At 41.4% G+C, this 23,679-nt stretch overlaps 1 protein-coding gene across 3 annotated transcripts in view; it reads left to right on the top strand.

Moving 5' to 3' along the window:
* Positions 1-23,679, top strand: part of PREP (prolyl endopeptidase) — a 142,644-nt gene that overhangs the window by 8,096 nt on the left and 110,869 nt on the right. The window contains exons 2-4 of one of the 3 annotated variants that reach the window (XM_064289276.1): positions 413-470; positions 22,056-22,189; positions 23,490-23,620. In XM_064289276.1, coding sequence (XP_064145346.1) covers positions 22,134-22,189; positions 23,490-23,620 — 187 coding nt within the window. In that variant the 5' untranslated portion in view covers positions 413-470; positions 22,056-22,133. The remainder of the gene's footprint in view (positions 1-412; positions 471-22,055; positions 22,190-23,489; positions 23,621-23,679) is intronic. The other 2 variants (XM_064289275.1, XM_064289278.1) reach the window with 2 other exon arrangements.

The following is a 23,679-nucleotide window of genomic DNA, read 5'->3' as shown; positions in this document are numbered from 1 at the left end:
GGACTGTCTCAATGACGATTACTTTGTCTGAGGTATTGAGTACAGCCTGAATTTCCTCAGCCTTTATTGATGGTTATGTGAATGATTTAGCAATGTCAGAATGACCCAGTATTTGTTTTTGTATTAATGAATGGATAGTTGGCTGTTCCTTAATTGATGATGACTGGTCCCATGGATGACAAGCCACTGATTAGTAGATGCCAAGCTTCCAGTTAGTGGATGCATCTTTGCTAATTAGTGATCACACAGTCAGCACTTGATAGAAGCTAATGACATGGGAGTGCACACTATTATTTTCATGGTATACATTTGTTGGATGCTTACTATGTGCCAGGCGCTATATCTAGACTTTGACAACCCTAACTCGTTCTCACATTCTGAAATAGATCTTTTTATCTTCCCCACTTTACAGATGAAGAAATTGAGGCACTGAGTGATTAAGCAACTTGACCAAGCCCACTCAGCTAGTAGTAAGTGTGGAGCTGAGAGTACAACCCAGGTAGCCCAGGTGGTTATCAATCTGACATTAAAAAAAGAAGAAAAGACTGGCGTAATAGCTTTGGGGATATGGGCTATCGGACTTTATCCATGCCTGTGCTTGCTATGGAATCCCTGGGTGGTCCAAACAGTTAACCCGTTCAGCTGCTAACCGAAAGGTTGACAGTTTGAGTCCACCCAGAGGCACTTCAGAAGAAAGGCCTGGTACTCTACTTCCAGAAAATCAGCCATTGAAAACCCTATGGAGGAGTACACTTCTACTCTGACACACCGGGGGCAACTGGTGACTGGTACAGGTGCTTGCTGTGTGACATTTTAGGCCCTCATGCGTGGACCCTGGGCTGACCCCCCACTCCCACCCCAGCCTGTTGAAACAAGACACCTCAGTTGTCAGAGGAAGTGTACAGCTTATACCTCTTCTCTGCAGCCTTGAAACACTTCTTTCTCACTCTCTAAATGGGCTTGTTATTGGTGTGGGCTAGTATATCATCTGGAATTTTATATATAAATAGAAAGATGTATAAATAGATTTGGTCTCAGAGTGAAAATATAAGACAGCGTGTTTTTCTGGTGAGAAGAAAAGCAGCGTGAACATTTTATTATAGTCATAAGCATAGACACAAAGGTGTAGTAGCCATACCTTGGTGTAAGGAGGAGAATCGTCACGTAACCCTAAAATCTGCTTGTTACAGTGTTAATAGAAACAAGTGAGGAATTGAAGGACATTTGTAGCTTTTCTATACTAAGATCTGAAATGCTATCTGAATCTTTGATTGAATCTGTATTTAATTTTGGCTATCCAATTCTAACAGTGCCGGTTAAAGGCATTATCTTTATAAAGGAATATCGGAGTAGACTGGTAACTTAGAAAATTCTCAAAAACTGGGGTAAGAGGGAGTAGAATCTGAGTGAGTGCTTTCAAGCCGTCAAAGCCCTATTCTATAGCAAATGTTCCACATTGTGGAAGATCACGCACAACTCAGTTGTCTGGATTCTGTGAAGCAAATCCAACTTTGATAGAAAAACTTAGCAGAGATGCTTTGTAAAGAGAAAATAATAGACTAGCCCTGCCAGTAGGTGTATAAGGCAAGCCACATATATAATTTTAAAGTTTTACATTTAAAAAGTAAAAGGAACAGGTGAAATTAATTGTAATAATAGATTTTATTTAACCCAGTATACTTAATATATCATCATCTGAGCCTCTAATCAACATAAAATATTAAGATATTTTACGTTTTAATTTTCATACTAAGTTTTAGAAATCCGGTGTGTGTTTTACACTTACAGCGCCTGTCAATTTAGACTAGCCACACTTCAGGTGCTGAAAAGCCACATGTGGCTAGTGGTTACTATATAGGACAACAAAGATATAGACCAACCTTTCTTGTGAGTATGGGTGTAAAAAATATAAATAAGTGTTAGCCAATAAAAAGGCAGAATTTGTCACAAGAATTTCAGAACAGCTCATATTAATATATTAGTAGTATAAGTTGGTGGTGTTATTGTTAGTTGCTGTCAAGTCAGTTCCACCTCATTGCAACCCCATGTGCATGGAGTAGAACTGCTCCATAGGGTTTTCAGAACTGCAGCTTTTCAGAAGCAAATCACCAGGCCTGTCTTCCGAGGTGCTTCTGGGTGGGCTCAAACCGCCAACTTTCTGGCTAGTCATCGAGCACTTAACCATTTGTGCCACCCAGGGATTCTTAAGGGGATAAATAAACCAAAAACCAGAACCTGTTACTGTCGGGTTGATTCCGACTCATAGTGACCCTATAGATAAATAAAGCTATGTAATTATCCAAATTGATATTGAAAAAGAAATTAAAAACCCAAAACCTAAATAGAAATAATTCCTTAACAAGATGACAAATATCATTCAAATCAACAACTTTACACACTAGACTAGAATGTTCTCAGTTGTTACCACTTTTATGATTTATAAAGCTTTGACCGATGCAATAAAACACAAACCAAAATTAGGTAAGGGAAAAACAAGTTTATTATTAATCGTAGATTATATATCTAGAACTGAAGGAAAACAGCTGAACCTGTATTAAAATAAATGACTTCAGGAAAGAGGGCAAGTACAAAGTAAATATGAAATCAGTAGCATTCCTATATACCATCAGTAATGTAAAGAAACCCATTTGGTAGCAATAACTAAAAACAAACTACCTGAGAATGAAGAAGAGATTCCAGGCCTACTGGGAGAATAATAATGTCACTGTCAGAAATATTATGGTCTAGAAAACAGCCAGCTTGGGGCATTACTAACAATAGTGAAAATTTGGAACTCACCTGTGTTTTCAACCATAGCGATATGATGAAGTAGAATGTAGTGAATCTGCCTGATGCAGTCTTTAAAAATAATGGATTAAAATGATAGATTATAAAGATTGCTTACTAACATGGGGCAGAGTTTATGGTAGAATTTGAAGTGAGAGAAGGGATGCAGTGCTTCAAATGATTACAACTTAAAGAAATACCTTTGTAAAAACTATTTTGGGAACTTCTATGTAGATACACAAACTAATAAAACAAAATAAATAAATACAGGTAAAGGAGAAGCTCTTGGTAAAAAGTGTGGTATCCGCTTGAAGTTTCAGAACCATGATGAACCTTCACTGGTGTAAATGGGACATCAGGGTAACCATGGACATTTTCAGCAAGGAATGGCAGAGAGGAAGGTTTGTAGTTACTGAAAACAATTGTGAAGAGTAGATAGTAACACGTGCAGGTCCCAGCAGGCAGCTGACCCATGTTTCCTGTCTGCAAAAGCATTTTCAGCTTGTCCTTTGCAGATTTTAGAAGGAAGCATGCAGCAGTTTTGCCACATCTGGCATTTTGACAGGGAAGTAACTAATAACAAGGCTCTGCTCACAGCGTCCGCTGCCCACTGACATTAACCTGGGCATTTGGTTGAATTCCTAATCTCTAACCTCCTAAAAACCTCTCTAGTACCTGTGCCAGTTTTCTGTGGCAGACATACAAATGAACTCAGAGTTCCCACACTCTGCCTCAGCTTTTCGAAACCTCTCAGGTTTCAGGGGTCTCATGCCCCACCCCCCCCACCCCTCGTGTTCCCAGCCCAGGTCCTACTTTATTGTGCGCCATCTCCCTCTCTTCCTCGCCTGTGCATAACCCACTGTCTGCAGGTCCCTTGGTGTAGCTAATCCCCCCTCCTTTGTCACCACTCCAATAACATCTCCCATCAGTATAAACTGTTCTCTTTGAGATCAGCAGTGACCCAATTTAGAGGTTTTAAAAAATCAGTGTATATTCTTTTTAGCTTCTTTATGGCCTTTGCAGTTGACCACGGACTCCTTCTTGAAATGTTCCCCTCCAACATCTGTAATACTTTTTTGCTCTTCCTTCAAACGTTTTGCTTCTCCTTTGTTTCTTCCATTGTTGTAAATGCATGTTACCCTTGCTTCTTTTAATACCCAGCTCAGCCCTTCTTGGGATTTCTCTTTCTTCTTGGAGGTCTCCTCCATCCCTGCTGCTTTGATAATCAGATCTGGGGAGTGTTGCTGGCACCAAGGTATTGAGGCCTGACTTCTCATTTTCCAGGGCCCCAGAACTGCTTAGCCTGCCAGTTAAGGATACCCTTGGTCTGGCTCCACCAACCTTTCCATTTTTATCTCCATTAGTCTCATTTTAACCACCTCATGCTCCAGTCGAGCTGTGCTGCTTATTGTCCTCCCAGATTTACTTCATGTGTTTTCTTGCCTGAATGCCTTTTCTGTCCTTCAGCCCCTTCTCGGAATAATAACAACAGCTTTAGTAACTTTATTGCTTCCTATTATGAAACACTGCACGAAGTGCTTTGCATATGTTACATCTTTGATGTCTTAACGGTAACTGTGAGGTAGGTGCAGTTGGTATTCACACTTTATAGTTGGTGACACTGAGGCTTAGAGGTTAATGTGCTATACAGTGCCTGGCTCGTGGGTTTTCTTCGTAATGATAGAATGGAAAGTGACTAGCATGTAAATTCAGTATATTTGTTTCAGTGTAAGTGCTTTCAGATTTATTCTTTTACCACAAAAGGGAGAAGTGACAGGAAGGTAGAGGAAGAAGCTGCAACGACTTCGATCTCTCCTGAGAGTAGTTGGGAATGTCTTATTATTGAAGCCACTGAAAGAGACCAACACAGAACTGGAAGGATTTTGGTCCTGAGTGAAGCTGTGGAACCTGGAATCTGTGTACTAGTCTGACCCAGAATTAGGCAGAGGAGCTACTTTCCTTGAAACCATAAGGAGGAAAAGCCTAGGAAATGTAACAATTGAAAACAGTAATCAATTCGGAGTAGTATGAGTTGGGACTGTTTAATTTCTTTGTGTTATAACCCTCTGTGATTTTAAATTTTTTCAAAAATAATTTTAATAAATACTTCTTGAGGGAAACTAATTGGCCCCATGAAGCTTCTCTGAAAACATGCTCCTTCATTTAAAAAGCTATTTAGCCATTTTAACAAAAAAGTTACTGAAACAACTATTTGTTTGACAATTTATGCTTTAAATTTTGGGGTTGGAGCAGACTTTAATGAGCATGTGTCTTCCAATTCTAGGATTCCCTAGTTGGGTGGCACTCTTAACTTACTGTAGCATAAAAATTGAAACAAATAGAAAAGAAACAGTTACTTAAATGCTAAATGTTTATAACATGAATTTGTAAATGATTGAATACTCATAACACAACAGCCAAATAAATTAAGCTAGTCATTTTAAAAAGGCATATACTGTATGATACCATTTATATGAAGTTCTAGAGTAGACACAACTGATCTATGGTGATGAAAGTCAGATCAGTGACTGCATGGAGGAGGGGGATTGACTGGGAAGGGGCATGAGGATACTTTCTGGGGAGGTAGAGATGTTCTGTGTAATGAGAGGGGTGTAGGTCACACAAGTGTGGACATTTGTCAGAATGATCAGACAGTGCCCTTAACATCTGTGTATTTCACTGTAGTAAATTATACTTCAAGTAAAAACAAACCAAAAAACTAGTTTTACAGTAGTCTTTGAGGGTTGAATTTAGAGAGCTGGACTGTGTCTTTTTGTGGATATAAAATCTGAGGCTTCTGTAGTTTGCTAGAAAACCATTGAAAGAGATTGTGTTTAAGCATTTATTGATCCACCAGCTCAATCTTGTTCTGATCTGAGGACTGTTCTGGTCCACTTGTTGTGAGCTGTGACCCTGGTTTCCATCACCCTTTATGTGCTATAAAGAGCCCTGGTGGCTCAGTGGTTAAGCAGCTTGGTTAAGCAGAGGCACCTTGGGAGAAAGGCCTAGCAATCTACTTTCTGAAAAATCAGCCATTGAAAACCCTGTGGAACACAGTTCCACTCTGAGCCACAAGAGGTCGCCATGAGTTGGAATTGACTCAACACCAGCTGATTTTATCTGTGCTGCTATGCTCTGAAGAGACCTGCCATGAGCAGATTGGGCCCTGGCAGCCACTTTTTGGGTTCATTTCCAGGTGCAGGGAGAAGGCTCTTCCTTGCGTCTCCTTGTCACTGGGCCCAGGTCACATATTTAGGGAAGGGATTAGGAGGTTCCCATAAGGAAGGTGAGGCGAACAGCTCCCCGTTCTGTGTAGGGCCAGAATGTGTGCTTTCCAAGAGGCATGTATTGGAAACTGTACGTTTTGAACAGTATGCAGTAAAGCTTCTAAACCCCACTCATGCATTGCTTTATAACTTCTGCTGATTCCTCACAGTTGCTGGCCAAGTACATTTCAGAGCTGGAATTTGCCTCCTGGAGCCTCAGTTTCTTCATCTATAGATGAGAAGGAGGATAGGTAACTGCTGAGGCAGGTGGTGTTGTGTTGAGTCCCTCCTTTACTCAGTGACTTCAGCCTGCTCTGCTTCCTCCATTCCTTATTCCGTGACTAGTCATAACCTGTCCTCCCTCATCTAGAAGCACAGTCAGTTAGCCATCTTTCTTTTTTCCCAAAAGTCAGAAGGCACAAATTGTACTCCTCCATTTTCTTGTAGTAAGACTGTAGCAAGCCACCTAACCGAGACTTCAAATTCTTCATCTATAAAATGAGTAAAATCATACTCAATTCATCTATCTTCAAGGTTGTAATGAGAAAATGTGTGTAAAACTTCATTTCTCATACATGGCAAGGCTCTTTACTACATTTAAATAAATGTAAGCTCTTTGTTTACATTGTTGAGGCAGCCGTGCTCTCACTCAGAGCACTGTGAAAATGCCAAATTATTATTTTTTCCTGGGCTTTTTCCCACTGTGGGGCTATCACTCCATGCCCTCCTTCCTGGCACTGATACATTTTTCCTTACCTCTCTGGACTTGATTTTCCAGTGTCAAGGACTAGATACACACAGTGTCCTTATAACCTCTTGAAGAGTCTCCCCATCTTATCTTATTGTGGCTCCAGCCACTTAGCTGAATATTCTAGGAGTTGATACTGAGTTACTGAGAGGGAGATACACAGAAAGGAAGAATTTACACCTTTCAGGGAATAGCTGCCCTGATTGTAATTAATTGTCAAGTCTGGCTTTCCCAAAAACTGTCTCTCCTGGGCTTTGGGGCATGAGCTAATCAAATGTAGTTTATTAGCTGCATATATCTAATAACTTTTTTTTTCCTTTTTTCCCTGAGATCTGCCCTCCGCAAAATGAAAAGTGACAACTGCTATTTAAATGTATTGGAATACACACATTCCAAACTCAACTCTAGTCCTCTAATTGTTTAGTCCAAAGGTTGAACTTTAAAGACGCGTCTCTTTTTATTCTCATCCACAAAACTAAGCAGAATGTTCCTGTTGAATGCTGAGTTTTTCTGAAAAAGATACTTACATTCTGAATATTTGCGTTTCAGCGGAACTGTGACTTCTAAGTGTGGCTTCGTTGTTCTAAAGTGTAATTAAACTAGGCCAAAGTTTACCTTAAAGCTGTTTGGTAGCATCCCTGTTAATTGGTGCCTTGTGAACCTCCTGGCAAAGCTGGCCTGTGAAATGTCATTCCGCCCATTCATTAATGTTTCACATGAGGACCTGGATTGAGGATTACTACTATATGTTATCCCTCCTGCAGTAAAAATAGGAATTGCATTAAGTAATTACATGACCACATATTACCTCAACCTCCAAGACTTCTAAGGTCTTAAATGTCTCACCACCTGCTATAGCAGTATTTAGCTTTATAGTTTGTAAACATCTCATAAATTCATAATTGAAATGTGTCTTTAGAGAACAACTTCCTTTTGAGCTCTAGATGGAATAATCGTCAACAGTATGAGGGAGTCTAGTACTTGGCTACCCCTCTTTTCTAAGCACTGCCTTCACTTTTCTTTTTCTCTCTTTCTATAACAGCTACGATTTTTGATGCAAGCAACAGAAACTGATTCTGGCCAAGTTAGGCAAATGGGGGCTTTGTGACAAGGCTATGAGGGCAGCTCTTGGGATGGACCAAAGAACTAGGCGTGATCAGGCAGGAATTAGATAGTTCCAGGTTTCTGTGGCAGGAATTTCCATTTTCCACCCAGCAGTGATCTCCAATCATTCAACCCTATGTGAAGTGATTGAGTCCCAGGAGAGGGAGTCTTGACTGGTCAAGCTCTGCCATGCACTCACCCCTTGGCTATACTGTAGCACTGACAGGAAAGATTTGGTGGTAGCCCCGGGACCCTCTTTGGCTTCTGGAATGGCAGATAGCTACCTGGGGTTACCATCCCATTAAGAAGGGAGGATCCTGGGGAGGAAGAGTGGATGCTGGCTGCTCAAAATGCCGAAGGTCCACTGTGGTTTCATTCTCTCTTCATCTTGGCTCCTTTCCCTCTCCTTCCCCTTCCTTCCTTCGCCTGTTATAAGTTTACCTGTGTTCCCACCTGTTCCAAGCATCAGGTTAAGTGTGGGGATGCACTGTCATAAACAAGACAGATGTGGTCCCTGCTGCATGGAATTTAATTTTCACTGGAGAGGACCAGAGATTGGAGGTGGCCAGGCCACTTAACCTTTGAGTTGCTAGAGTTCAGGGCCAGAAAGAAGTCTGAGCCCCATCTTGGGTAGAGGCTAGGACTCTAATCCTGTTAGTTTACTACCAGAGGAGACTGCATTTAGACAGCCTGTTGCTGTCTAGTTGATTCCAACTCGTAGCAACCCTACAGGACAGAGAAGAACTGCCCCATAGGGTTTCCAAGGAGCAGCTGGTGGATTCGAACTGCTAACCTTTTGGTTAGCAACAGAACTCTTTAACCACTGTGCCACCAGGGTTCCCCATTTAGAAACCAAACCAAACCAAACTTGTTGCCGTCGAGTTGATTCCAACTCGTAGCGACCCTGTAGGACAGAGCAGAACTGCCCCATAGAGTTTCCAAGGAGTGCCTGGTGGATTCGAACTGCCGACCTTTTGGTTAGCAGCCGTAGCACTTAATCACTATGCCACCAGGGTTTCTGCATTTAGAAAAGCAGACTAAATAACTGATGACATATGCGAAGTACTTGTCTACGGTTAACACTGATATTTCCCCTGTCAACAGTACTCAGCTTTGGTTTCAATTATCTATAGTTTTTGTATGGTAAATACTGATGTGTGGTATGGTATCTTCAGGAAAACAGTTGGTCAAGAATTAACAACTGGAAAACTAAGATAACTTGTCCCAACCTCTTTTTTCTGTGGGTTTTTGTTTTGGTTGTTCATAATTAGGTACCTAAATCCATTCACTACCCTATTCTGCCATGTCTAGGAAGAAATCTCTCAGTCTTAAAAATCACCTGGGGCACTTGTTAAAAATGCACATTACCAGGCTCTACTTCTGGAGTATCTGATTTCAGTAGAAATCTGCTTCCCAGGCACTCCACGTAGTTCTTTGTTGTTGTTGTTGGGTAATGTTGAGTCGATTCCAACTCAGACCCATGTGATAGAGTAGAACTGCCACTTAGGGTTTTCTAGGTTGTAATCTTTATGGGACAGATGGCCAGGTCTTTGTCCCACTGAACAGCTGCACACTTAACTGTTGAGACACCAAAGCCAAAAATCAAACCCATTGCCATCAAGTCAATACCAACTCATAGCGACCCTATAGGACATAGTGGAAATGGCCCATAGAGCTTCCAAAGAGCAACTGGTGGATTCAAAGTGCCGACCTTTTGGTTAGCAGATGTAGCTCTTAACCACTATGCCACCAGGGTTCCTATTTCAACACCAGAGCTCTTTAAAAACCAGAAAAACCTGTTGCCATCGAGTTGATTCTGACTCATAGCAGCCCTATAGGACAAAGTAGAACTGCCCCATAGAATTTCCAAGGAGCGCCTGATAGCTTTGAACTGTTGACTTTTTGCTTAGCAGACGTAGCTCTTAACCACTATGTCACCAGGGCTCCAAAGTGATTCTTAAATCCAAAAAGTTTGGGAAAACTCCCCCGGAAAATGCTTAGACATGATTTGAAAGAAAAACCAGGTCAATTGTCATTAAGTCAAAGTGTTTCAGAGTAGAGCTGCTCTCCATAGGGTTTTCAATGACTGATTTTTTGGAAATAGATTGTCAGGCCTTTCTTCTGAGGTACCTTTTGGTGGATTCAAGCCTCCAACCTTTCAGTTAGTAGCTGAGTGCTTAACTATTTGTGCCACCCAGGGACTCCCTTAGACATGATTGTTGTTGTGTTGTTAGGTAGTGTCAAGTCGATTTTCAACTCGTGGTGACCCCATGTGACAGGGTAGAACTGGCCCACAGGGTTTTCTTTGCTGTAATCTTTACAGAAGCAGATTGCCAGGCCTTTCTCCCGTGAAGTATCTGAGTATTTTAGAACCTCGTCTTTTGGTTAGCAGCCAAGCACTTAACCATGTACCACCAGGGCTCCTTTAGACATAATTGTTGTTGTGTGTTGTTAAGTCGATTCTGACACATAGTGACACTACAGGACAGAGTGGAACTGTCCCATAAGGTTTCCTAGGCTATACATCTTTACGGGAGCAGATCACCAGGTCTTTTCTGCTGCAGAGCTGCTGGTGGATCTGAACTGCTGACCTTTCAATTGGCAGCTGAGTGCTTTAGCCATTGTGCCACTACGACTCCTATAAATTTAGAGGGACCAGATCCTAATAAATTTCTACCAGGATTTTATTTCTGTGTTTGTTTGGGAGACTACACAAACTGATTCTAAAGTTTATTTACAAAAATATATGCAAAGCCAGGCAAATTCTAGAAAACTACCCTGCCAGATATTAAGCATATTTGAGAATAGAACTTGGATCAAAGGTCAAAATGAAGGTTTCTGCTCCCTTCCCCCTTAATTACCAGTAACGAGTCTCAGAGGTACCAAGTTGATCTACGTGTCCTACAGGCAGGTGGAATGAGACGTGGCTGGGCTTCTAGAAGGCCCCACCTGATCTGTTGATCATGTGCAGCTGGAAGCTGACAGTGAGCCTTCCCTTCCTGAGAGCAGATGGGCCCACACTGGGTTTTTAAGATTAGAAGAGAATCAGCTCTTGCTGTTTGTATTAGATATTCTTCCTCTTTGGGAATGAGTAGGGGTTTATGGGGCCAGGAAGAGAAGAGTGTTTCACTTAGTTGAGGTCAATGGCATTGTAGTCACAACTGTGACCTGAACAAGTATTTCTTCTTGGCGTTCGAGGCCTCCTTTGTTGTTTAATGTACATTTTAATAAATGTTCGTTGAGTGCTGGAAAATAAGGGGCAGTCTATTTCTTTTCTTTTGTTTTTTACAGATCCCATAACTAGCCTTGTAAAGTACGTTATTCAAATCCTTAATCTTCGCGGTCTCTAGGTGTGTTCCCTGAAGGTACTGCATCCAGTTCTGTTTGGCATGACCTGCCTACAGTTCTCTCTGTGACTGTCCAGCCCTCCTGGCGCAGAGTCCTGCATCCTCAGGGATGGGCTTTGCCACCTCCTGGCTTCTTATTTATGGGAGAGCCATTTTGAAAAGGTGTTAAACTCCCAGCAATGAGAGGGAACCCAAGTGCGCCTCCTCTCTGCCCTCCAGGAAGCTCACAGCCCTTCATGCCAGGCTGAGGTTGTGGTTTTCTGCCAGGCTTTTCTGTGACAACAGGTACTAGAAGCCTCTAAGAGTTCCTTTAAGTAGGCTCTATACATATTATTTGTAGCAGAAATTCCCCAAAGTTTGTGGGATGTAGACAGTGCCATCCCTAGTTTTAATTGATATTTGGGAAGAGTGGATATTGATATCTGCGCTTGAGTCAGTCTTCTACCTAGAGGTCCCTCCTGTGTACCCCACCAACCCCAACCCGCCAATCCTGTCCTGGAGGTAGTTTCCCCTTCATTTGTTCTCTTGTAGCCCTTCTTTACCCCCATCTGATCTTTTTAATCCCCACGGCACACATCGTGGTATTTTGTATAAATATCTATTTAATGAGTAACTATGTACATCATTTTTACTCATTTGCTTAGGAATGGTACTTGTAAAAGAACTTGAGGTGTTTTGTGGATTAAAATAGAGTACCTGTGAGGACAACTTGAAAAAATCCTTTCTGAAGAAAGTCGTGGTAAAGGGCTCTCCAGCTCCCAAAATCGAGCAGCCCTTTACCAGGTGCCTTTGCTTTTCACGTCTGTTGTTGTTATTAGTTACCGTCAACTCAGCTCCAGCTCGTGGTGACCTTATGTATAACAGAGCAAGATGCTGCAGTCCCGTGCCCCCTTCGCCATCTTTGGTGTATTTTAGTCCACTGTTTTGGCTGTTGTGTCAGTCTATCTCATTGAGGGTTTCCCTTGTTTCCTCTGATCCTCTACTTTACCACCCATGGTGTCCTTTTCTAGGGATTGGCATTTCCTGATGGCATGTCCAGAGTAAGTGAACCCAAGTCTCACCATCTTTGCTTCTAAGAAGACTCGTTGTGTTTCTTCCACGACTGATTTGTTCTTCTGGCAGTCCACGATATATTCAGGGTTCTTCATCAATACCGTAATTCAAGTGCATCAGTTCTTTTGTCTACTTTTTTCTAAGAGTTGAAGCAAAAAAGGATGTGAGTAGGATTTCTTAGTTTTGAGTAGCTACTCTTTGCTGTGAAAATGTGTTCAGATTCACCTACAGATATAAAATCTAAACTATTGATCCTCTTTAGCAGCTCAGCTGCATGTGCCACTAGTGGAATTTCGTGCTCCATCATTTTCATAACATCCTGGCACGACTTCCTGAGGAGCAAAGAGAATTGGAGTTCTCCCTACCCTTCAGATCGTCATGCAATTCCTCCATTGTTTTCTTGTTTTTGTTTTTCCTTTGTCCTTATCTCTTTTCTCTCTTTCTCCCAAATTTGTTCTAATTTTTAGACGAGAAAGCTATTATATCTATAGATGTCCTGGGTAAAATATCAGAAATGTTATTGGCATTCTGTGGAACCCTAAATTTAACAAAGCCTTTATACAGAAAATTTGCCACCCACCTTCATGAATAAGATTTGCCCAAGTTATTAAGATGTGTGTTACGAAAGAACTTGAGAGTTCCAGGAGTTTGAATAGTGTTTGGTTTTGTGTCTAGTATTTGACTTGGAAGGGTACGGTCTTTAAATAATTGACTAACATCTGTGGGGTGGGAGGTGACAAAATTGGATGTGATAATCCTAGAATTATTTAGTAGCATTATTATGCCTGGCACAAAGGTTCTGTGAAAATTTTACATGAGAATAGCCAGTGTGTCTGTTTTAGCATGAGATGGATTCTATCTTAGTACTCATGATTTTACCATGAGAGATCTAAAAGAAGCAAAGCAGAATAAACATGTGGAGGACACAATTCTGCTTTTACATGGAGAATAAACTGAGCCATCTATTGGACAACCCTTGGACCCACCGTGGGCCTCCCAAAGCCAGGAGAAAGCTTAAGGACAACCTCATACAAATATAAAATCAGAAGAATTAAGGACATGAAGTCTTTAGAGTGACCTCCTCAGATAACCCCCCAATATAAAGAGAGGGACAAACAACAACCCTCAGCATGCTGGGGTCTCAGAGTGGGAACCCCAAGTAGCTAGAATGTTCTGATGAGGCCCTGTTGGTAAACAGCCATCCACTCTGCAAACTAATGTGCATCTGCCCATTTTCTCTGTCTCCACTCCCATCACAATGGACAGGTTCCTATTCCATTGAAAAGTCAATTGTTCCTCTTGTGCTCTGGGTTCCAGCTTGTCTCACCTTTTAAGATCTCCACTCACATCGTTACTGGCTTCGTCTTGTATTTCAGTTATCTCCCTCAGCTGGATCATTCTTATCATCCTCTACTGTTCCCTTTACCATATTCTTCCTAAGGCCGTCGCCCTGCTTATATTTCTCTTCTGCCTTAAAGAGTAGCCTATGCTCACCACCTCCATTTCCTCACCTCTCGTTCACTCTCGACCCTAATCCCATGTGGCATTTGAACCAGCACACTTCTTGACAAAGGCACCAACAGTTTTCATGTTTTCACATCCAGTGTTCTTTCTTTGTCCTCATCTTACCCACTTCTCATTAGCACACAGTTTACTTCTCTCCTAGAAACATTTCTTTCCTGGCTTTTCAGATACCACGCTTCTGGTTTTCCTTCTACCTACTGGCGACGGCAGTGGTGTTTTGGGTTTTACTGGCCACTCTTCTGAGGCTTCTTTCCTTGCTCCTTTTCTTCTCTTCAACCCTGTATTAGTTATCTATTGCTGTGTAACACATTACTACAAACTTAGCAGGTTAAAACAGCACACATTTATTTTTTTGGAGTCACACAAGCAAATTTATTTTGCCAGCATCTAGCAAAAGGAGACAGTAAGGGCTAGAACCTTCAGAGAGACTGTCTCCCCAATTTGCCTAAGAGCCAGGCTTTTAAGGGTTTCAACAAGGAGGGGTCTTGATGTTTATTCATGAGGTGTTTGGGGAAAGGGCAGAGATTTCTGAGAAGGGGTTGGGTTATGTAAATGCACGTGTGAATGCAGGATTTCTTCACGATGGAAGTCCTTTGGTTCCCTTTGACATGACTCATTATGGGATGTGATGCAAGCACACTGGTTCCCTTCGTCCCATTGCCTTTCTGGCGGGCCAGGGAAGGTCAAACAGTAGTTGCTCGTACTTCTTTTATGCATGGTCTGCACCTGTGGAGACCTGCAAGCTCTGCATCAGCAGTTTATTTGCAGCATCCTAGAACATTTCAGTTCATTTCACCCTACAGCCAGAACATTTCACCCCACAGGGGCTGTGCGTTCTGTTCTAATCTCCAGCAGGTGGGTTATGGTTGCACTACTGCCAATAGGTTGGGTCATTTATTCTACTCTCTGTCCTGTTTTACTTTTTCCCGGCCTATGTGCCAGGGGCCAAATCAGCCCCGCTCCAGCCTAATCCTGTCTCAGTGCCAAATGAGCTAGATGTTCTCTGAGACCATGGCCTCCACAGCTCTCAGCCCAGTAATTTGGTCCCTTAGAAGTTTGGATGTGTCTATGGAGCTTCCATGACCTTGCCTTGTACAAGTTATGCTGGCTTCCCCGGTGTCGTGTACTGTCTTACCCTTCACCAAAGTTACCACTTAATCTATTGTCTATTTAGTGTTTTTCCATCCCCACCTCTCCCTTCCTTCGTAACCATCGAGATTGTTTCTTTTTGTGTGTAAACCTTTTCACAAATTTTTTTTCCTTCATGTAACTTTTTTTTTATAAAACCTTACATACACCTTGCTTGCTATATATTCCTAATTGCCCTCCCCCTAAAGAGACAGCACATTCCTTCTCTCTACCCTGTGTTTCTGTGTCCTTTCAGCCAGCTTCTGTCCCTCTCAGCCTTCACATCTCCTGTCCAGACAGGAGTTGCACACGTAGTCTCATGTGCCTACTTGATCCAAGAAGCCCACTCCTTACCAGTATCATTTTCTTTCTTATAGTCCAGTCCAATCCCTGTATGAAGAGTTGATTTTGGGGATGGTTCCTGTCTTGGGCTAACAGAAGGTCTGGGGACCATGACCTCTGGGGTCCCTCTAGTCTCAGCCAGACCATTAAGTCTGGTCTTTTTACTAGTATTTGGGGTCTGCATCCCACTGCTCTCCTGCTCCTTCAGGGATTCTCTATTATGCTCCCTGTCATGGCACTCATCAGTTATAGCCGGGCACCATCTAGTTCTGGTCTGAACCTGATGTAGTCTTTGATTTATGTGGCCTATTCTGACTCTTGGGCTCATACTTACCTTATGTCTTTGGTGTTCTTCATTTTCTTTTGCTCCATGTGGGTTGAGACCAATTGTTGCATCTTAGATGGCCACTTGCACTTAAGACCTCAGAGTCCACTCCCCAAAATGGGATGCAGAATATTTTCTTAATAGTTTTTATTATGCCAATTGACCTAGATGTCCCCTGAAACCATGGTCCCCAAACCCCAGCCCCTGCTACACTGACCTTTGAAGCGTTCAGTGTAGTCAGGAAACTTCTTTGCTTTTGGTATAGTCCAGTTGTGCTGACCTCTCCTGTATTGTGTGTTGTCTTTCCCTTCACCTAAATTAGTTCTTGTCTACTATCTAATTAGTTAATTCCCCCTCCCTCCCCCCATAACCATTGAAAAATATTTTCTTCTCCGTTTAAACTATTTCTTGAGTTCTTATAATAGTGGTCTCATACAATATTTGTCCTTTTGCAACTGACTAATTTCACTCAGCATAATGCCTTCCTGATCCCTCCATGTTATGTTTCACAGGTTCATTGCTGTTCTTTATCAATGCATAGTATTCCACTGTGTGAATATACCATAATTTATTTATCCATTCATCAGTTGATGGGCACCTTGGTTGCTTCCATCTTTTTGCTATTGTAAACAGTATAAGCAGTGAACATGAGCGTGCTTATATCTGTTCGTGTAAAGGCTCTTAATTCTCTAGGATATATTCCAAGGAGTGGGATTGCTGGATCTTATGGTAGTTCTATTTCTAGCTTTTTAAGGAAGTGCTAAATTGATTTCCAAAGTGGTTGTACCATTTACATTCCCACCAGCAGTGTATAAGTGTTCCAGTCTCTCCACAACCTCTCCAACATTTATTATTTTGTGTTTTTTGGATTAATGCCAGCCTTGTTGGAGTGAGATGGAATCTCATTGTAGTTTTGATTTGCATTTCTCTAATGGCTAGTGATCGTGAGCATTTCCTCATGTGTCTGTTAGCTACCTGAATGTCTTCTTTAGTGAAGTGCCTATTCATATCCTTTGCCCATTTTTTAATTGGGTTATTTGTCTTTTTGTCATTGAGTTTTTGCAGTAACATGTAGATTTTAGAGATCAGCTGCTGATCGGAGATGTCATAGCTAAAATCTTTTTCCCAATCCGTAGGGTAATCTTTTTACTCTTTTGATGAAGTCTTTGGATGGGCATAGGTGTTTGACTTTTAGGAGCTCCCAGTTATCTAATTTCTCTTTTGCTGTTTTTACAGTTCTAGTAATGTTTTGTGTACTGTTTATGCCATGTATTAGGGGCTCCTAACATTGTTCCTATTTTTTCTTCTATGAACTTTATTGTTTTAGATTTTATATTTAGGTCTTTGATCCAACGCTTGTCTGACTTTCAGGTTCAAAATGGAACTCTTTTTTTCCTCCTTCTCTTTATCCTTATACAAATTTGTTCCTTCCCTTTTATTTCCCATGCTGATAAATGGCATAAACATTTTTCCAGTTGTGCAAGCAAAAACATAGGAATCTTCCTGTATACTTCCTTTTACCTTACCCCCTACATTTACTGAGTCAGTAAGCCTTTTTGATCAATTTTGCCTAGAAAATATACCTTGAATCCCTTACTCTTTCTTTGTTTCCCTTAGTTAAAAAGAGTATGAATTTATTAATTCGAAAGAGGCACAAATAGTGGGTTATATTAATGAGTAAGCTTAAAGGCCTAATACATAGTTTCGAAACTTAAAACTGGAATGTAATAATGATCAAATACACAGTTTCTGAAGTATCACAAAATCTGAATGAACAAACACTGTATTTTCAAATATATTTTCAATGTTGAAGTCAGGGCCACAGGCTCACCACACTCCACCTAGACATTTCCATCACATGATTAAAGCATCCGTTAGTTTCTCAGTATTCCTACTGCCACCACCACAGCCTCTCACTCACCTGGACCACTGCCCCAAACTCCTGACTGGCCTCCCTGCTTCCATTTTTGCTCCCCTATGGTCCATTCTCTATCCAAAGCAAGAGTAGCTTTTTTAAAAGATAAGTCAGATTATATAACTATCTCCTTACCCAATCATAGCTTATGTGCACTTAATTAAGATAAAGATTCAAATTTCTTAACCTGCCCACCAGGTGCTGCGCTGTCCGCACTCTCTGTCCAGCCTTATTCTCTAACCTGAACTGGTGCTTCCTCTCTCACTCATTCCCAGCCAAGCTACCCTTCTCTTCTTCATACCTGTGGGGCTCCTACCCCCGCCAGGGCCCCTGCATTTGCTGTTCCTCTGTCTGAAACACTCTTCCCCCATCATCGCATGGCGGCTCCCTCTCAGCTCTCAGACCTCAATTCAAAGCATTTGCAGAAGGGCCTTCCCCGGCCACCCTACTTAAAGTAAGTACCCAGTGCTTTCCACAGTCTGTGGGGAATGTGACCTGTTTTTTAATTTCCAAACCATTGTGAACTGATATTTAAGTAAAATTTAACAAAAAATGTCATGGCCGTGTCAAATTGCTTTAAAGGTTTTAAACACGCACTCTCATTACCTGTACTTGTCTCCTCACAGGCTGGTAGCAAACAGCTTGGGAACCAGCCCCAGTCTGCCAAAGAAACTTTGAGTAGTATGCTGCTCTGTCCCATTAACCTGTGTATGTCCTTAGGACTAAGCACTCTCTGTAGTCCTCTGGCCTGTTACTTATTTTGTCTTTTGTCTCCCCTAGTAGGGTATCAGCTCCATGTTGGCATGCATTGTCTTGGTCTTGTCACCCCTCTATCCACAATGTCAAGATCAATGTCTAGCATACACTAAAAAAAAAAAAAAAAAAAAAAAACCCCAAATCGTTGCTGTTGATAGTGACCCTATAGGACAGAGTAGAAAGCTTCCAAGGAGCAGCTGGTGGATTTGAACTGCTAACCATTTGGTTAGCAGCCATAGTTCTTTTTTTTTTTTTTTTTTATTGTGCTTTAAGTGGAAGTTTACAAATCAGGGAAGTCTCTCATACAAAAATTTACATACATCTTGCTATAGAATCCTAATTGCTCTCCCTCTAATGAGATAGCACAGTTCTTCCTTCCACTCTCTCTCCTCTTGTCCATTCGGGTAGCTTCTGGCCCCCTCTGCCCTCTCATCCCCGCTCCAGACAGGAGATGCCAGCATAGTCTCATGTGTCTACTTGATCCAAGAAGCTCCTTCTTCACCAGTATCATTTCCATCCCATATTCCAGACCAATCCCTGTCTGAAGAGTTGGCTTTGGGGGTGGTTCCTGTCTTGGGGTAACAGAAGCTATGGGGACCATGGCCTCTGGGGTCCTTCTAGTCCAGGTCTGACCATTAAGTCTGGTCTTTTTTATGAGAATTTGGGGTCTGCATCCCACTGCTCTTTTGCTCCCTCAGGGGTTCTATGTTGTGTTCCCTGTCAGGGCAGTCATCGGTTGTGGCTGGGCACCATCTAGTTCTCCTGGTCTTAGGCTGATGTAGGCTCTAGTTTATGTGGTCCTTTTTGACTCTTAGGCTTATAATTACCTTGTGTCTTTAGAGTTCTTCATTCTTCCTAGCTCCAGGTGGGTTGAGACCAATTGAGCAGCCATAGTTCTTAACCACTGCACCGTTAGGGCTCCAGCATACACTAGGCTCTTATTACGTCCTTGTTGATGCTACAGCTTCCTGACTTGCCTGTCCTGCCCAGCCCAAGCAGGAGAAAAATCACAGGAATCCCAGGTTGCCTCTACTGCCTCCCCGGGGCTAGATCTAATTTGCTCCTACACCTGGCACCAGGCATGGAGTTGGCCCTTAGACAATGTTGTGATGACCGAAATAAAGTAATAAACTTAAGTGGTGTTGCCAACTCACTGCTAACCTTGACCAAGTGACTAATACTACATGCCTCTGTTTCCATATATGGCATGTTCTTATCATCACTGTGAAATGAGGTGATCCTCTTGGGCATACTTTGTGATCTCCAAAATGTTCTCGGTGTCCTCTCAGATAGGCAGTGATTTTGTAACCAAAAACCAAAATCCATTTTCCTTGTTAACATGCTTTTTAATGAGATGGAGTGAGGCCAGCAGACTTTGGGTAAAGGGTCATATAGCAAATACTTTAGGCTTTGCCAGCCTCTCCTTTTTTTCCCCCAAAACCTTTTTAAAGAAAATGTAAGCATCATTCTTATCTCAACAGCCTTAGAAAAACAGACCAGGGCAAAGTTTGCTAATCCATACCAGTAGATATTTGGAATTGTATTTCTTTGGGACTCAGTAAATTTTACTTTCTGTTCAAATGAAATAAGAAACGTGACCCATCAACACTTTTATCTTTCTTGAATTGGTCCTCTTGCAAAAACTGATGTTTATCACTGCATTCATATTTTATAGTCTTTCTTGCCTGTTTTCAAATGCATTGTGAACGTTTCTGAGTTCTAGAACAGCTTCGTTCATTGGCTCAAAACCATGGCTGCCCAGAGCAGGGTTGGTAGTTCATGTGTAGGGGAGCCCAAGGCATATGATAGCCTGCTCATTTAAAGGCCATTTTGAGCTTCGACAGGCTCTTAGACTTTGTCGATAGATCCAAAAGTGGGTGCTGGCCGTAATGCATGTTTGTCTGCTCTGTAATTTTCTAGTTTTTCCCTGAGGCTTTACCTGTATGTAGATACCAGACTAAACCTTCCATTGAATTTAGAGCTGGTACAATTATTCATGTTCCAGTTCTTACTGATAACCACATATGAATTACTGCAAGGGCAGGATTTATAGTTATTATAAACTTTCTAACTGCTTTGTTATAAATAAGTTGCTCTTGGATACAACTGATCTTTAGTGAAAACAAACCCTATTCCTCCCTTTGTTGCCAAGATCTCGTGACTTCTGTGGGCCATCTCTTGCCCTTTCTTATAAGCTGCTGTTGTAAATATTTCTGTTCAGTGCTACCTTCTCCAATGTTAGGTTTTATACAGGCAGCCTCTGGGTCACGGACATCTGACTTACATGTACAACCTGTAGTTATGAACTAAACTCCATAAAGCCTACGATAGTAAAAATGGGAGATACATACAATGGTTTATAACAACAAGTGAGCACTACTTTGCAAAGCACATCAGAACATTATTATTGTTACTGTATTATTATGTTAAAGATGTTTTAGTGTACTTAGAAATGTTTCTTTAATGTTTTTTATGCATAGAAAGGTACACTGTATACTAAGACAAGTATTTGACTAACTGAAGTTAGATACAAAAGATACAAACTGTACCTAACTGTTTCAACTTACCTTACATACTCATTTGACTTAAAGGTAGACATAGGAATGGAACTCATTCATAATTGAGGGGCCGTCTTTATTCCTTGGTTTCTTTCAAATTTTAGCAAAATCTCTGAATTGAAGTTGATAAGGGGGTAGGTCTTAGAAAGGTAAGTCAAAAACAAAATTGGTAAAATACTGCCTGGGTATCTCAAACTTTATTTAACTCTGACATCTTTTGAGATCGCCTGCTGCTGGATAAGAAGCCTGGCACTGTGTATATGTAGATTATTGACAGAGTAAGATACGAGGGGCAGTATAGTGTGTTTGTTAAGAGCATAGATTTGGGTGCTAGCTCCGCCACTTACGAACTGTGTGATGGGCAACTTTTTAACCACTCTGGGCCTCAGCTTCCCCATCTGTAAATTTAGGCCAATAAAAGAACCTTCTCAATAGGATTATTGTGAGTTTTGAATGAGTTAATACTTACCCAATACATAGTGCCACGTAAGCATTAATTGGATCAATAGTCAGTGTCCATGGAAGCAGTAGTCAAGAAATAAAATGACATATTACATTGAGCGAATCTGGTGCAAAAGGCCTCTTTAAAGTTTAAAAAGCAAAAATGTTATTTTGATGACTGAGGTAGGCCTGACCCAAGCCATGGTCTTTTCACTTGGCCTCGTATGCATGCGAAAGCTAGACAGTGCAAAGGGGAGACAGAAGAAGAATTGATACATTCTAGTTGTAGTGTTGGCGAAGAATACCGTGAATATACCATGGACTGCTAGAAGAACAACAAATCAGTCTTAGAAGAATCGCAAACAGAATGCTCCTTAGAAGTGAGGATGGCAAGACTTCAGCTCACTTATTTTGGACATGTCATCAGGAAAGACCAGTTGCTAGAAAAGGACGTTCTGTTTGGTAAAGTGGAGGGTAAGCAAAAACAAGAGAAACCCTCCATGAGATGGACTAACATGGTGGCTGCAACAGTGGACTCAAACACACCAACTATTGTGAGGATGACACAGGACCAGGCAGTGTTTTGCTCTGTAATATATAAGGTTACTGTGCACTGGAGCCAACTCTATGGCAACTAAGAAGAAGCAGCAGCATTGTTATTGTTATTTACTGAAAGAAGATATGCTTTGATGATAGATATTAATAGATAACATTTCACATGTATATTTCATATTTGACTTGCTCTGTCATTTTCTCTACAGGCTTTCGTGGAGGCCCAGAACAAGATCACTGTGCCGTTTCTTGAGCAGTGCCCTATTAGAGGTTTATATAAAGAGAGAATGACAGAACTGTATGACTATCCCAAGTATAGCTGCCACTTCAAGAAAGGAAAACGGTATGTAAAACTGATTTAATTTCCTTTTACCTTTTTACTCAAATGCTTTCTTTAATTATAAATATAAATTACTAATATAGAGGAGATATGTCCTATGAAGAAGCCTAGATCTGTAGCATATTGTTGTGTTATGGCTAGTGATTGGTGAGAAGAGATGATTCATAGATAGCAGTGGAGATGTGTTTGCCTCTAAAATTAATTATATTTGGCTTACACTCCTTGAAAATACTTCATTGTATGCATTATTTCCATCCAAGAATGGAAACAGGCCAGGAGATGGCTTCTATGAATTGATCTCTTGTTCTTCTCCCTTTAACATCCACTTAAACATTTTTTTTTTCTTCCTTTTTGAAAATCTCTTGGAGCCACCATCACAAATTTACTTCAAAATGTCACAGATTCCTGAACACAGGGATCAGCAAAGCATGGGCTGTGGGTCAAACCCAGCCCTTTGCCTGTTTATAAATAGCTTTGTTGGAACATAGCCCCCCTTGTTTGTTTACAGTTTGTCCATGGCTGTTTTCATGCTACAGTAGCAGGTTTGAGTAGTTGCAACAGAGATCGTATAACCCTCAAAGCCTGAAATATTTGCAACCTGGCCTTTTATAGAACAAGTTTGCTAGCCCTTGCCATAGCAGCCTGTCTCAGGAGGGGAACCAGCATTTTATTTTAGAAAATTTGCTTTCTTCTTTGTGTAAAAGAAAAAATGCTTTCTTTGAATATCAGTTTTAATTTTAGCGACTAAAAACCCATTGCCACATATGGTTTCCAAGGAGAGGATGGTGGATTCCAACTGTTGACCTTTTAGCTCACAGCCAAGCTTTTAACCACTGCACTGGTAAAACCAAAAAGAAAACCAAACCAAACCCATTGCTGTCAAGTCAACTGCAACTCATAACAACCCTAGAGGACAGAGTAGAACTGCCCCACAGGGTTTCCAAGGAGTGCCTGGTGGATTCAAACTGCTAACCTTTTGCTTAGCAGCTGTAGCTAACCAAAGTAGCATAAACCACTACCCCACCAGGGTTCATGCACCAATAAAGTAGTCTTGAATTGTCTTTATTTAGCTAATGTGTACAATTGCCATGAATTATTTAATATAGAAGGCATATCAGATGGATAGGTACCCTGTTTCCTAAGAACAGGCAGATGGCAGGACCTTCTACCCTAGTCTCCATGTCCCTCTCATGGCCTGACTGCAGTTGTAACTTTGTGAGCTTTTCGTTTTACTGTTATGTGTTTGGTTTTACTCCACAGATAGAAAATGCCACAGCTAAATAAAGCCCATCTCTGTCCCCAGGTATTTTTATTTCTACAATACAGGTTTGCAGAACCAACGAGTATTATATGTCCAGGATTCCTTAGAGAGTGAGGCCAGAGTGTTCCTTGATCCCAACATCCTCTCTGATGATGGCACGGTGGCGCTCCGAGGTGAGTGTTACACAGCCGTCCCTCGCAGCTCCGAAGTTGGTGCAGCCGCCTCACCTCTG

Source organism: Loxodonta africana, chromosome 1, assembly GCF_030014295.1.
Source record: "Loxodonta africana isolate mLoxAfr1 chromosome 1, mLoxAfr1.hap2, whole genome shotgun sequence".
Taxonomy (NCBI): domain Eukaryota; kingdom Metazoa; phylum Chordata; class Mammalia; order Proboscidea; family Elephantidae; genus Loxodonta; species Loxodonta africana.
The sequence above is the reverse complement of the archived record's forward strand: the minus strand, read 5'-3'. Positions and strand labels throughout refer to the sequence as shown.